The sequence below is a fragment of the Trachurus japonicus genome, chromosome 2 (assembly GCF_045865225.1).
Source record: "Trachurus japonicus isolate A0001 chromosome 2, Traja_1.0".
Lineage (NCBI taxonomy): Eukaryota > Metazoa > Chordata > Actinopteri > Carangiformes > Carangidae > Trachurus > Trachurus japonicus.
The window spans coordinates 14,112,669-14,127,810 of NC_140908.1; the positions used below are offsets into that span (position 1 = coordinate 14,112,669).

General features: G+C 41.0%; 1 protein-coding gene across 1 annotated transcript in view; it reads right to left on the reverse strand.

Moving 5' to 3' along the window:
- Positions 1–14,852, reverse strand: part of prkx (protein kinase X-linked) — a 59,021-nt gene extending 44,169 nt beyond the window's left edge. The window contains exons 1-3 of the mRNA XM_085802355.1: positions 14,669–14,852; positions 5,202–5,370; positions 494–757 (exon numbers count right to left, since the gene is read on the reverse strand). Of these exons, the coding sequence (XP_085658481.1) occupies positions 494–757; positions 5,202–5,370; positions 14,669–14,837 (602 nt within the window). The 5' untranslated portion in view covers positions 14,838–14,852. The remainder of the gene's footprint in view (positions 1–493; positions 758–5,201; positions 5,371–14,668) is intronic.
- Between the last annotated feature and the right edge of the window lie 290 nt (positions 14,853–15,142).

Here is a 15,142-nt window from a genome sequence, read left to right on the forward strand (position 1 = left end):
CCTTCTTTCCTCCCTTCTGTCCCTTTGTCCTTCCTTCCTTCCTTTGTCCTTCCTTCTTTTTCCTTCCTCTTTTGATCCAATTGCCCCTCCATCTTTCTTTCCTTCCCTTTCCCTTCCTTCTTTCCCTTCTTCCTTCCTTGAACAAATCTGTTCCCTTCCTCCACCTTTCTGTCCTTCCTTTTCCCCTTCCTTCTTTCCACAATCATTTCCCCCTCCCTCTCTCTCTCCCTTCCTTCCTTCTTCCTTCCTTTTTGACCCAATCTTTTCCCTCCCTCCATCTATCTTTCCCTTCCTTCTTTCCTCCCATCTTTCCGTTAAGACAAGAAACAAAGCCTGTATTCAAAAAGTGTGCCTTCGAAACAGCTTTGAGGACTTTGTGATGTCACAACGAAGTAGTTACTGGATTTGTTTGGTTTTGTCTTTTGGTTATTTTCACATCTATATATAAATGACATTAAATGTGTCTGTGGATACTGATATTGTTTCTATATACCTGTCAGAGAGCTTCTTTGCGAAGCCGAAGTCAGTCAGGCGCATGTGTCCCTCGCTGTCCAGCAGGATGTTCTCGGGCTTCAGGTCGCGGTAGACGATCTCTTTGGAGTGGAGGTACTCGATGGCGCACACGATCTCGGAGGTGTAGAAGAGTCCCGTGGCGTTGCTGAAGCGCCCGCGGCTGCGCAGGTAGCTGAACAGCTCGCCGCCCGGCACGTAGTCCATCAGCATGTAGAGGAAACGCTCGTCATGGTGAGTCCAGAACCTGAGAGACGACAGAAAAGACACCGTGTGGGGTTAATTGACCTCTGGCTAAGCCCCGCCCCCAATCGGTGACAGTTGCTATGGCAACAGCTGTCACCGTAGGAGACATTTCACAGGAGGCAATTGATGATTTTTGGAGACAGAAAGATTAAATATCATCTCGAAGTCACCAAAACTTCACTTAGCTTTACTGCTATGGCTGTCGGTTGCCGCGATTTCTAATTTCTGTTAGCCTGTCTATGGAGTTTTACATTACACGTTAGCATTAAGCTAGCGGACTTTATGCTTAGTTGTGATACTGGCTAACATCTAAACATCTCTGACAATATGTTGCCTCAAATACGTTGTTGACTTAACTTAGAACAGATGTAGACATCCTTGTTAAAGGGATAGTTCAACATTTTGGCAAATTGGCCCATTGCCATAATCGCTATAGTCATAGCAGTAGGTTCATTACCTTTAATTGTAGGTGTAAGCTATTTTCAGTACGGCGGAGCGCAGCAGCTGGCTGCTCAGAGCTACGCTATGGAGGCTAACGGAATTTCTTGGTTTCCCTCATTAAACTCATCAAATTCAACATCCCAAAACTCCACAGCGCTTTTGTAGACAAGTTGTGACCTGCACAACCACCACGCTATGAGATAATGACGGAACGATACGAAACGGAGCCGTTTTCGAGGTAAATACAGGGTAAATACGGAGACTGCTTGCTGAAAAACTGTCCCTGAACGCAACGCGCATCAGCGGTTTTGTATGAATTTACCTCGAAAACGGCTCCGTTTCGTATCGTTCCGTCATTATCTCATAGCGTGGTGATTGTGCAGGTCACAACTTGTCTACAAAAGCGCTGTGGAGTTTTGGGATGTTGAATTTGATGAGTTTAATGAGGGAAACCAAGAAATTCCGTTAGCCTCCATAGCGTAGCTCTGAGCAGCCAGCTGCTGCGCTCCGCCGTACTGAAAATGGCTTACACCTACAATTAAAGGTAACGAACCTACTGCTATGACTATAGCAATTATGGCAATGGGCCAATTTGCCAAAATGTTGAACTATCCCTTTAAGTTTATCCACGTTTAGTTGGTGTTGTGGTCTACCGCATAACTTTATCCAGAGCAGACACTTCTCTCGGTTGAGATGTGGCTTGGGAAAAGGCAAAAAAAAATCCCCCCCGTGGCCCAGCCTCTCAGGATACCTAGTGTCAGAGTTGCATGTAGCCCATGCACACCGTTTGACCATTTTAGACTTAAAATGTCAAGAAAAAACATATAAAAACGGATGAAAACTGACTAACTGCAATGCATTTCAATGGACGTGGAAGCAGAGAATGTCCGAGTGTATGGGCTAGCTATGCGCACTGTGATTGGCTCATTGCGTTTAGGGGCGGGGCTTAGCCATAGGTCAATTGTTCAGCAGCGTGTCCACTTGGGAGGTACGGGCTTTTTAAAAAGGACCGTGTGTAGGAAATCGGATAAAATGAGATACTGGATCAGTGGCAGGGTGTTTTATCCCCTGGTGTGGTTTGGAGCAGTGTGTAAAGTACTATTTCAGCTGGAAGGCACTTCAGAGAAATAAAAACAAGAGGCCACTGTCACTGATGAAGATGGAGGAGGCACCAGTGTTTTCCATGGGTCCTGGCTGTTGGCCACTCTCTCCTACACTGCTATTGTCTCCACATTTCCTGTTCTTTTTCTCTTCCAAAGCCACTATCACTTCAATCTGTGGTTCTATTTCTTATTATACAAGATGTACAGACAGTCCTAGAGGTTCATTATCAGTCTATCAGGATGTACAACCTCGCTTTGTGTCGTTGATTTAATTGTAAATGGATAAAATCTCCATTTTTTTCCCATCTAAAAGCTTCTTCTAATACGCCAGATATGTGGAAGTTGGTATGAAATTTCACAATTGATAAAACAAAAGCTGCTGCTAACACAGTAAGCTAACATGCACACACCTATTCTTTAGCGTTAAGCTAAAGTTATTCCAAACCAGCTAGTGTTACTCTAAACAAGCTAGCATTAGCATCAACAAGCCAACTCGTGTTAGCCTAAACTGGCTAGTGTTGGCCTACACAAGCTAATGTTATTCTGAATAAGCTGATGTTAGCCAAGTAAGCTAGCATTAGCATCAACAAGCCAACTCGTGTTAGCCTAAACTGGCTAGTGTTGGCCTACATAAGCTAATGTTATTCTGCATAAGCTGATGTTAGCCAAATAAACTAGCCTTAGCATCAACAAGCCAACTCGTGTTAGCCTAAACTGGCTAGTGTTGGCCTACACAAGCTAATGTTATTCTGAATAAGCTGATGTTAGCCAAGTAAGCTAGCATTAGCATCATCAAGCCAACTCGTGTTAGCCTAAACTGGCTAGCGTTGGCCTACACAAGCTAATGTAATTCTGAATAAACTGATGTTAGCCAAGTAGCATTAGCATCCACAAGCCAACTCGTGTTAGCCTAAACTGGCTAGTGTTGACCTACACAAGCTAATGTTATTCTGAATAAGCTGATGTTAGCCAAGTAAGCTAGCTTTAGCTTAAACAAGCCAATATTAGCCTTTGGTAATATTGTGTGTGGAGCTGTCAGAGTTCAAACATCTCAGGATTTGAACATACTGACAGCATGTTGTTAATTTAAGGTTAACAACTGGTTGTTCCACAGCACACGCTTCTGCTTGGTATGTCAAAGCTTTAAAGAGGATAATTAGCGATACAGTAGTACAGCCTGGGGTTCAGTTTACAGAGTTTGCATGTTTTGCATGATTCTGTATTTTTAACCAACATTGTTGTGGCATTCTTGTAATGTTTCCGGTGTTGAAGACATTTCACTGTTCACCACTGCACAAGCTAGAGATATTAAGTCACCTTTCTGTCAACACCACCGAGCTGATTAATGAGCTATCAATCAATCACACACAGTCGGCGATGCCTTAGGCGCAGCAGGTTTCCACATCACAAACTGTGAGGCTGGAAATAAAATACAGCAGCAGCAGTGAAAGTAACAACACACGCCGACTACAAACTGAAGCTGAGGCTGCAGCAACATGTTATGTTAAATTCCAATCTGCAGCACACAACAGACTTTGTGTTTGCTTAATTTAATTCAATTGTTTAATTTGATGGAGCTTCTCATTAGACTGGGACACTTTCTCACAGCGATGCAACATCACATGTGCAGGAGGGCTCACTTAATAACTGAGTGTAACCTAACTTCATTCTACTGTGCTGTTTAATACAAGGCTGATGTGAATTGTATTTTTTGTTTTAAAGGTCCTACATTGTGTAATATAACACCTACCCCTGCTACCAGTCTTTATGCTAAGCTAGGATAACCACCCAGTGAATTCAGCTGTAAAACATTAAACTACTCTTTCAAAACAAAAAATGTGATATTTTCTGACATCACAAATTTACAAGAAAGAAACTCACACATTTACTAGAAATTATTACTGTATAAACCCAGAACCACCATTTTATCATGGTGCCTGTACTCTTTTTTTTAACTTTACAAGTGTAGATAGGCTAGTGTAAATAAGGGTAGATGTGTTTCTAAAAAAAGACAACACAAATTTGTGATTTGTTTTTCTTGCAAATTTGCATTTTTTCCCCCTATAAATTAGTGTGTTTTTATAAGTCTAGAGAATTTTCAACCTTTTCCTTAAAATTTGCAACTTTAAATTTGAAGTTTTTGAGTTTAGAATCTCCAATAGTTACTCACAGTCTTTAGGTAGCTTTTTTTTTATTCATTTATTTATTTATTTTTTTTATAAACTATGAATTGTCTGGCCACTCTGCCTATAGCCCAGATTGGTGGAGGGCTGCAGCAATGGTTGTCTTTCTGTAACTTTCTCCCATCTACACACAGGATCTCTTAGCCAGAGTGATCTTTGGGTTCTTGCTTCCCTCTCTATCCAAGTGTTCACCCAAACTTCTTCCATTTAAGAATGATGGAGGCCACTGTGCTATTAGAAACACTAAGTGTAGCTGCATTTTGCAAGGTCTTACATAGACAGGTGTGTGGCTTCCAAATCATACCCAAACTATTCAATTCTCAAAGAAGAATAAAAGAAACTGACGGTGCCTGAATGACCTACATGAGTGTGACAGCAAAGGGTCTGAATACTAATGTTCACGTGAAAAATGTCTGATATTTTGGGTTTGTGCTGTCATGATGGGATTGTGAGTGTAGAGTGATGAGGGGAAAAACATAACATAGAGCTGCAGCATAACAAATGGTGAAAAATTGAGGGGTCTGAATACTTTCTGTATGCCATACACACCAAACTGTATGATCTACAGAACAGACCTTTTGTTTAGTATTGAAATCAACACGCAGAGATTCAGTGCAGACGCTGAACTTTGCCCCGTCTTCATTAGAAATGTCCCCCCCGCCCCCCCACCCCTCCCTGAGTGTGTGTGAGGGTGAGTGAGACCGACGTGTTGACTCACAGGCGGATGAGGAAGGGGTGGTTGACCTCTGTCAGCACCTCCTTCTCGTTGTGGACGTGCTGCTCCTGCTTCAGTCGGATCACGTCGGGGATCTTCATTTGCTTCAGGGCGAAGAAGGCCCGGCTCTTCTTGTCCTTGACCAGGAAGACTCGGCCGAAGGTCCCCGTGCCTGAGGGAGGGGGGTAGAAACAGACCATAAGAAATCAAAAAAACAAAGACTTCACATGCATTGATCATGAAAAGAAAGATGCTTTGATTAATTAGTTTATCACTATCGCCTGTTGTAGTGTAATGAATGCAAATGACTTCAAAGGTTATCCATCAGAACGACTGTGAATCAACTGAATGAAAAACACATGTATGGCATATGCATATCTAATTTTTTATCTGTGGATTCGATTTCCATTCATCGATCATTTTGTCATCATTTATTATTATTATCTATAAACTATTTAAATATAATGACGTCTTCAAATCTTTCCAATGTTTTACAGCCCAAAGACCCAGAGTCAGTTTGGGATGATGTAATGATGATAATGAATAACCAAATAAGCAAGAATAAAAAATAAATAGTGCTGTCAAAGTTAATGCGTTCATTTTGGTGATTCTTTTGAAACATAACGCATTAACCTGTTGATTTTTCATGAATATTTGTTAAAAGCTTCAGTCTTAAAGCAGATAACAGCGGCACGGCCGTTTCGGCTAATGCTGTGTTCAAGGCAGGCTTTTGAAACCGTAAGTTACAGCTTCAAGTCACAACTACGACTTGGTAGCGTTCCAGGTAACCCGTAGCTCGTGTTTTTACCGTCCTGTTGTCTGTGAAAGTTCCCTATAACGGCCACTCGTAACTTCCGACCCGTGAACTCGTACCAGTTCGATCTGGTACGAGTTCACGGGAAGGAAAAACACAAAGTACGAGTTTCCTTGAACGCACCATGAGTTAGCAGCCCCCGCCCTTGTCAGGCATCAATTGGTCCTCGTGCTACGTCACCACATTCACGCGCATCCCTTGGCTGCACACACAGCCCTTCATGCCGTTCTCTCCCCTCATTGGATAACACTTGTATCCCACAAGGAAAATTTTCTCCTCGGGTTACAGCAGAGCAGAGTGACGGAGAGACTCGTGTTTAGGCTGAAATACTTCATGTAAGTGATTGCTGACGGAAAATAGGACTATTTAGGACTTATATTAACAAAAACATTCCACTGATATCTGCTTTAAGCGGACAAATGTCATTAATTCATTGATAAATGAATCGCAATCAATTACAGAAAATTGTGCGATTAATAAGTAAATTTTTTAAAATCAATTGACAGCCCTAAAAATAAATAGTTATGGCTTTAGCCCTGCACAATATCGGCAAAAAGTATGATATGACTTGCGATAAAAAAAGTAAATACTCAGGTGTGATTAAAGGGGAGCTATGCAAGTCCGGTTGCATTTCCTCTGTTTGGCTAACCCCTCCTCTTGGCCATGTGCATTTGTTTTTAACCAAGCCGGTTGAGCGGTGGAAAACATTATTTATACGCATTACATCGTGTATATTTGTGGACTTTGTGATGTCATAACGAAGCAGCCAGAGCTCTCGGGCTACACCTTAAACAAAAACGGGACAAGTTTCAGTATGGGACCTTTAAAGGGCAAGTTCGGTCACTTTTCCATTGTTTTGCTAACCCTCCTCCCGACCATGTGCATTTGTTTTTATCGAACCCGGCAAGAAAGCAATCAATAGAGCGGTACATAACGTTTTACATCATATATGATGTTACGATGTATATATTTGCATAGTCTAATCTGTCATACACAAGAATTTATCATTTATTTTTAACCATGATTTTTACACAGTGTCCACAATTCTTGTTTAAGTTGTATTTTGTGGAATGAAGATCTTTCGAGTTTCCATTGCACATAAAGGAAATCTACTTGGGTCAAAGGTCAAACTTCTATGCCTGATTCCCTAACAGTGGCTGACAGAGGTGCATTTAATGAATAATTACTATTCAATTTCTGCACTGTTTTCCTCCTAAAGACGAGGACTTCAGCGTTTGGCATTTCATTCCCGCCGAGCTGACGAGCGGCGAGGGAAGACGATAAATGGCCGATGACAACGTGTGATACAACAACAGCCACTCTGAGTCAGACGTGGAGAGCTGCTGCTGCAACTTCCTAATGAAATGCCGGCTGTCTCGTTCCTCTGCTTTTACCTACAATGAACCTTTGTCTCCGAGGCCGGCGGGTGTTTCCATGGCAACGGCGAAACAGCAGCTCTCAGTTTCTGTCAAGTGAACACCTCATATCTCCATAATGTCACACAGGAAGCCTTTTTTTAAGAGGAGCTCCACATTCTTCACTGAAAATCTGGATTTTAAAGGTCCCCTTTTTGGATACTGACTTAAAGGTCCCATATAGTATTGAGGTGTGTATATGTCTTTTGTGATTATAAAGCAGGTCTAGGTTCTATATTAATACTGTGAAAGTGCTCAGTCTGCACAGAAATGCACACACCCTGTTTTACGAAAGACGGCTTAATACGAGCTGACAGGACTTTGTGATGTCACAATGAAACGATCCTTGGCCCAGCTCACCTAAACCATCCACCCTTGAAGGAATCAGTTTCTCTGAGTGTTTTACCTGATTGCTTTACAGAATCTTTATCACTTCTTTTTATGTATTTAGGCTATTTATTTTACAACTTTATCGATAATTGTAACAAAAAACATTGGTTAAGCATTTCTTGATAAAACAAAAGCTGCTGCTAACACAGTAAGCTAACACACATGCACAAACCGCGTTAACGAGCTAAAGTTATTCCAAACAAGCTAGTGTTACTCTAAACAAGCTAGCATTAGCATCAACAAGCCAACTCGTGTTAGCCTAAACTGGCTAGTGCTGGCCTACACAAGCTAATGTTATTCTGAATAAGCTGATGTCAGCCAAGTAAGCTAGCTTTAGTAAGCTAACACACATGCACAAACTTACCACCACTTTGTTAGCGTTAACGAGCTAAAGTTATTCCAAACAAGCTAGTGTTACTCTAAACAAGCTAGCATTAGCATCAACAAGACAACTCTTGTTAGCCAAGTAAGCTAGCTTTAGCTTAGCCAATATTAGCCATTTCTTACAAAAGTTGTGAACCCCAGCCCCCTGCAGGCAACAGGCAACAGGCAACAGAGCACCAAAAGATACAAAAACAGATACAGACCAACAAAAAAGACCCAAACCAATCTGTCTTGACTATTATGGTCATAACACCAACAATCTGGACCTCTGGCATGAGAAAAAAAAGGAAAAAAGAGTCCCAATAATCACAATCTGGGCTGGAGCTTTGCTGCTTCTAGGTCTGGATGAGTTGTCGTCATCAAACCGTTAATCAAGGGCTCTCGCAGGATAATGTCAGGGCGGCTGAAGCTGGTGGAGCAGCATAACAAAGGCCCAGCACAAGCACTTCAAACTAAATCGACTACAGAGAGAAAATCCACCTGTTGAAGTGGATTATGAATTATAAATTATATTTTTCATGCTTTGAAATCCAGCTTCTAGAGTAGCCCAATCAGAACCTAGACCTAAGAGAGAAATCAAACTTGGTTATTCCCCTTCTGCCTCAACAACTACATTTCCCACAATGCAGCCTGACCACTGATAGTCAATGTGTTTTTCCAGTAGCTAATAATGGGAAATAGGCCACTACAGAGCTTGAGCTAGGTTTCATCAAATATCCCAAGCTTTCCTACTTATCACAATGGATTTTCACAGTCTCCTAGGCTGTACATTGGTATAAAATGTATAATATCACATATTGCAAGATTTGGGATATTCAATTTTGGATAGTGCCTATAACTTATTTGAAAGCATGCATTAAAAAGGAGGAAAACTAGTTCTTCTCTTCACACGTTGAGTGTTATAAATCACAGAGCTGCTGCTTTGCTATTTCCTGAGCCAAAGTTGTTATCAAAAACCAAGCAGGAACTGACAAGTGAGACAGAGGCCCGATAAGGCTGGCTGATTTCAGAGGGTAATGTGCTGTAACTGATATTTACCCCTGTGGAAACTGGGTCATCCCGGACTCCTCTTCCACCTGCCCTTCCTAAAGCTCGGGAAAAACAACTGCACCCCTGCAACTCTGGAAATTCCTGTTGTTCCTGGCAGGACTTTATAGGACTGACGGATTCTCACAAGACACACCGACAAAATCCCTAAATCCCAAATTTGGGACCTTTCCCAGTGATATTCTCCATGTCATATAGGCTATATGTGACGGCAGCAAATAAATCTAATGGCGCAAGAGAGTTGCCTCATGATTTCAATGACAATTAAACAACAGCGGGCAGATAAAGAGCTTTAGTTGATTTGTTTTAGGCAGCAAATCCCTCTCATCAGACAAAATGGCTTGGCAAATTGGATTTTTATGCGGGGCTCATAAGCTGGGAGCTCCCCCCCCCCCAGCACAGGATGAATACTGTTCCCCGCTGCACACCTCCCTGATAGACATTAAGCTCGAGCTTTGTTGCCTCGCGTGTAGCTTAATGCAAACTACTGAGCTCCATGTTGGCCAGAGAAGTGAGATGATGGAGAGTGTATGTTAAATCGGAAAATCTACAATTAATGAGAAAGGTTTGAGGGACGCGGTGTCATCGGTGGTTGCTACCAGTCCCTGAACCATCTGGCCTTCTGGTTAGTCTAGTCATAATCGCGCGATATTGCGGATTGTAGTCTCTATAAGGGAACCGCAAAACCAAAAACATTCGTTCATTTAATCCAGAGGAGTAGGAAAACAACTCTATTTTGTGATTTTACAATCAGTATCTCCTTGTTCATGGTGTCTGGAAACCTCTGACCTGTTGACTTCAAGCTGGCCGCAGCCCATTACCACGTTTTCAAGGTGTAGTGCAGGAAATATGATCCGCTGTAAACACACGGTGTATTTTATTTTGAAAATTTCCTGTCCCGCTAAATCTGCTCTGTGCTGAATTTATGCACCGTGCTCCACCGGAGTCGCATCCAGTGGAATTTGCCCGTAAGCCGCTGCTTCGATGCTGTCGTGCACCTTTCGTAGTTCTGCGTCACTGTGCAATTCACCGCTATTCATTTCATTTGCGAAACTTAGTTTATCTTCCTGCTTTGTTCTTCCAATAGCGATCAAAGTGGAAGGAGTGTTTTTGGAGTTGGAAACGACCATGTGGAACAACAAATGCTATGGTCACTTTAAAAATGACCCAATAGGGGCTGAAGAGTCCAGCACAAATATGGTGTTATTGTACAAACGGATGGGCAGTTGAAAGTTTTATCTGTTGCATAAAAAATACAGTCAGTAAAGGAGTGAAAAGAGAAATGACTGTTGGGACGTAAAGCAGGACAGACTTGGCAAAATCTAAAAAAAAAGTGAAATATATCGCATAAGGCAGAAAATTCCGAAATTTTACTTTAGGACATATGATTATTGTATTTTTAAAATCCTTCCTGAATGAAGGCGTTACTCAAACTTTTCTTACGTAGACAAGTCCGAAGTAAAATCTAGTCAAAATATCGCAGTAATACTACGCAGTACGTTAAGGCTACTCAAAGTTTTATTTGTCGGACTACACAGGACTTTGAGTTTTTATCTTGCAAATCTGTTATTTTTGAATGTTTAGAACAGCGGTTCCCAACAATTTTTGGCTCTTTCCAAACTGAATGCAGTTGTTTAAGATTGTGTGGTGTTTTTAATGATAATTTAAAAAAGAATAATAATAAAAAATGTATCAGTAATCAATTACTAGACATTTCAGGCGACCCCATTTGAATTCCAAGCGACCCCACGTGGGGTCCCGACCCCAAGGTTGAAAAACACTGGTTTAGAAGGATATACCCCCCCAAAAAAAGAAAAAAGTAAGTTAAACTGCCTCCCTCTCTTTCAGCTCTTTTTTTAAAAAAAAACCTACAATAGCCCCAGTGCACCTTCCTGTGTATTTCACTTTTAAAACTTCAGTGTATATGCTTTTTGTTTATCTAAAGGTTGTTTTGGAGATGGCTCTTGAGTAATCCCGTGATGCAGGCGTGACCCAGAGTTTTATCATGTAGATGAGTGAGACAGCGATGACTAACCCTCCCTGAAGGGCAGGTTGGTGCCTGATCAGGGACAAACCTTGGCGTGTGAAGTCCTCTGAACGCTGCACACTCAGCGACTGGCCGGTTTCCACACCTCTGCTCTACGGAATATGACTTTAGGCCATTTACTGAGGAGTCATTGTCTTTCCCCGGAGTTGGCTAATAACTGATCCATCAGGCGCCGCGTTTCTAAAAGAATATGAAGTGGTTTAGCGGCGCTGGTGGCTAAGGCGAGACGTCTGTGATTCGCTGATTTACGAGCCGCGCGCTCATTATGACGAACGCAGCTCGTATACAAACTGAGCTTGATGAGTTATTATGTGGTTTGGATTCACCGAGGGCTTCGACATTCAAAAACAAAATACTTCATCTTCAAAATCACCCTCAGCTAAACAATCCTGCCATATACAATTAACATGATCAGTACACACACTAACAAATGTTGGGTTATCTCTGTAACCCAATTTCTGGGTTATTGGTGTTGGGTTAAGTTTTTGGGTTATTTTTCCAGAGTGTAACCCATTTTCAGCGTTATAAGCTATGAATTTAACCCAATTTCTTGGGTTGTTCAAGTAATTAAGTAAGTTTACTTTTAATAGGTTTATATTAAAACATAAGATAATCAATCGAGAAAGTTTTCTTTCTCTTTTGAAGAGAAAGGTACTAATGATAAGTAATTGTACTTGAAAGACCACTTAACCACTGTTCAATCTAGGTCTGCAGGGAGCGCTCCAAACTTGTTAACCAGTGACACCACTGCCATTCATTTCTGTGACAGTGGTGTCACTTGGTAGAAAAGTTTGGAGCTCTCTCTGTAGTTTTTAACAACCAAACTGTTGGGTTAAAAAAATAAAAACCCAATTTTAACCCAGCTGCTGGTTTGAATAAGGACAAACCCCTTTTTTGGGTTATTTTAAGAGAAAAAGAAAAAAAAAAAAACCCAACCCGATAAAATTTGGTTGTTTTTTAACCCGACTGTTTTTAGTGTGTATCGTCATCTATTTATAGTGATTTTAAAAGGCTAAAAATACCAACAATATCATGGTTTCCTCCTTGCAGTAATGACAGTGCAGATGGGAGAGTTCAAAAAAATATGTGCAAGATGATCCAGAATCACAATAACTACCCTGGGGCACTTTGTATACTTGAGCTGAGGAACGCCTTCTTCTCTTTTCTCTTTTCTCTTTTCGCCTGACAGTGTTTGGATCACGGCACAAGAACTTGCAGTTTTTTTCAGAGAACAAAACCAAGTCTTGCACAGATTGTCGTGGAACAACCTATAAGCCAGCAGTGGCAGTTAAACAAACAATATAAAGCGGAACGATAAAGGATTTAGTAGGTCAGGTGGAACTGGATGACATTGATTAGATGCCGATATCCCGACAGATAATTTTTAGATTTTTGTTGCAGCCGAAGGAGTTTAAAGATACGATGTAAAAACCTACATCATATTTATCTCTACTCGTCTGTACATGACCCAGTTTAGGAGTCTGGACGACACTCTGTGTGATAACTGAGTCTACAGTTTATTAAGTTCCCTGACTTAATTAAAAAATACTTTTTATAAACAAGATAAAGGATTCAGGGAAGCATTAACAAAAGTGAATTAATTAGTCTATTAGTTGAGCAGCAGAAAAACAAACATAAGTATTTTGATGGATTTCTCCAGCAGAAATGCTAAACATGCCGTTTTTCTGGGTGGTCCACTGATAGCAGAGCAAAAACAAGAATTTTGCCAACGGGGCCACTGCTTTAGTCATTAATGAAGTGTCATAAAGTCACAATTACGCAACTGTGCCAATGGGTGTTGTGTGAACGAGGGGATCTTTAACTTCTTTCCAGTGTTTTGTAGATCATTATCTGCTTTTTTACTTCAGCAACTTCTTCAGGTTCACCAACTTCAACTTAAAGAGGAACTATGCAGGATTTTTTAGCTTAGCTATGCTACGTTTTTACCTTAATTAAACAGCTTCAGAGTAATTGTGATGGTTAAATAAATGACTTGTAACTTGTTACAGGGAGAATGGAGACTCTCTGCCTTCCATGAAGTGTCTCTTTGCTGAAAACAAACCTTCATCTCTGTGGCACCATGACACATTAGCACCCCATCACCAATAATTTCTTGTTTATAACAGATTAGACTATGCAAATATACACATTGTAACATCATATATGATATATAACGTTATATACCGGCTCTATTGATTGCTTTCTCGCCGGCTTCAATGAAAACAAATGCACATGGCTGGGAGGAGGGTTTGCAAGTTCGGTCACTTTTCCATTGTTTTGCTTAGTTCCCCTTTAAAGGTCCCATACTGAAACTTTCCCCATTTTTGTTTGAGGTGTAGATCCATAAGAAGAAAATTAAAAACCAGCAGGAAACATTCCCCACTGCCTTCTAAATTTTGTAATAAACTATAGCAAACTTCAGGTAAACACTCAGAGAATCACTGAAGGGTGGGTGGTGGGTCCAGGTGGGCTGGGTACAGCCCGAGAGCCCTGGCTGCTTCGTTACGACATCACAAACTTTGATATTTACATAAAATAAAATAGAACCTGAACTATATATTTTATACAATCTGGACCTTTAAACGCAACCTCTTTAGCATCACATAGCCTATTCTTCTGAAGTGAAAGTAGTAACTAGAGAATGCATTTCCTAAAGGAAATACGGGTGAATGCTGAAAGCTGGAAGCTGAATAAAGTTAAGAAATCTTGAAGAGATGAAACAATATATGAAATGGTTGGAAATGATTTGAATTGTTGAAGATCAGTACGAAGAATTTATTTAAAACTGATAGTTTGAAACAGGGCCGTTGTATAGGGGAGAAAGGTGATGATAATTCTAGGGGCCCAGCGACCAGTAGGGCCCCCCACGACCCCAAAAAAACCAAAAAAAACAGTAGTCTAATATTTGTATGACTGAATTATTCTGCATAAGACCCTGACTAATACTCATAGTAATGCTGCATTAGCATCAAAACAAAGAAGGCTAAATAAAAAATGATAATACATACGTAGTCTAAGAAAAAAAGTGGAAAAGTCAGGGGGCAGGGGCCCACTTTAGTATTCTTTAAGGGGGCCCAGAATTCCTAGCAACGGCCCTGGTTTGAAAACATTTCTGAACCATTACTAATATAGATGAAACAATATACAGTATTAATTTCAGCATTCACCCTAATTAGAGATTTCTGAGCTACAAAATCTTACAAAATTACTTCACAGTCTTTAAGACCAGCTAGAAAAACAACTAATAGAGTTTGTAGAAGGATTTGCAGACTTTAAATAGACTCGAAGGAAGCAGGACTCTTGAAGCTGTGCTGTGATGTTAAAAATAGATACAGTACAAGTTAATTTTGGACATGTTAGTTTGACAACTCACCAACTGTGGCAACGGTCTCCAGCTCATCCAGGCTGTATATCCGGTGGTTGGGAGCCGCTTCTCCTGCGGATGGACATGAACCACCGCCGCTGCTGCTGCTGCTGCTTTTACTTTCTCTCAGGGAGTTATTAGTCTCACTCACTCCTACTTTTGCTTTGGAGGACGCCATGTCTTCTTTAGTATCTAGATTAGAAGAATATCTTGGCTTTATTATAGGCTATGAATATCCGACGGGACGCAGACACAGTTCGTGTTGTTGGAGCATTTCTTGTGTTCAGTCCATTATCATCTTCTTTGTCCCTTTTGTCCTTTATTCTTGCAGGCGAGGGGGTCGAATAGCAGAAAGTAAATACCGTGCAAAGTCAGTCAGTTTACGTTAAGTGAGACAAAGCGGCTGCAGACAGGTGCTCTGACATGTAAATTAGCGTTAGCAGCTAAGTTAGCAGCCCATTGCCAGCCAATGGGGAAGAGCAG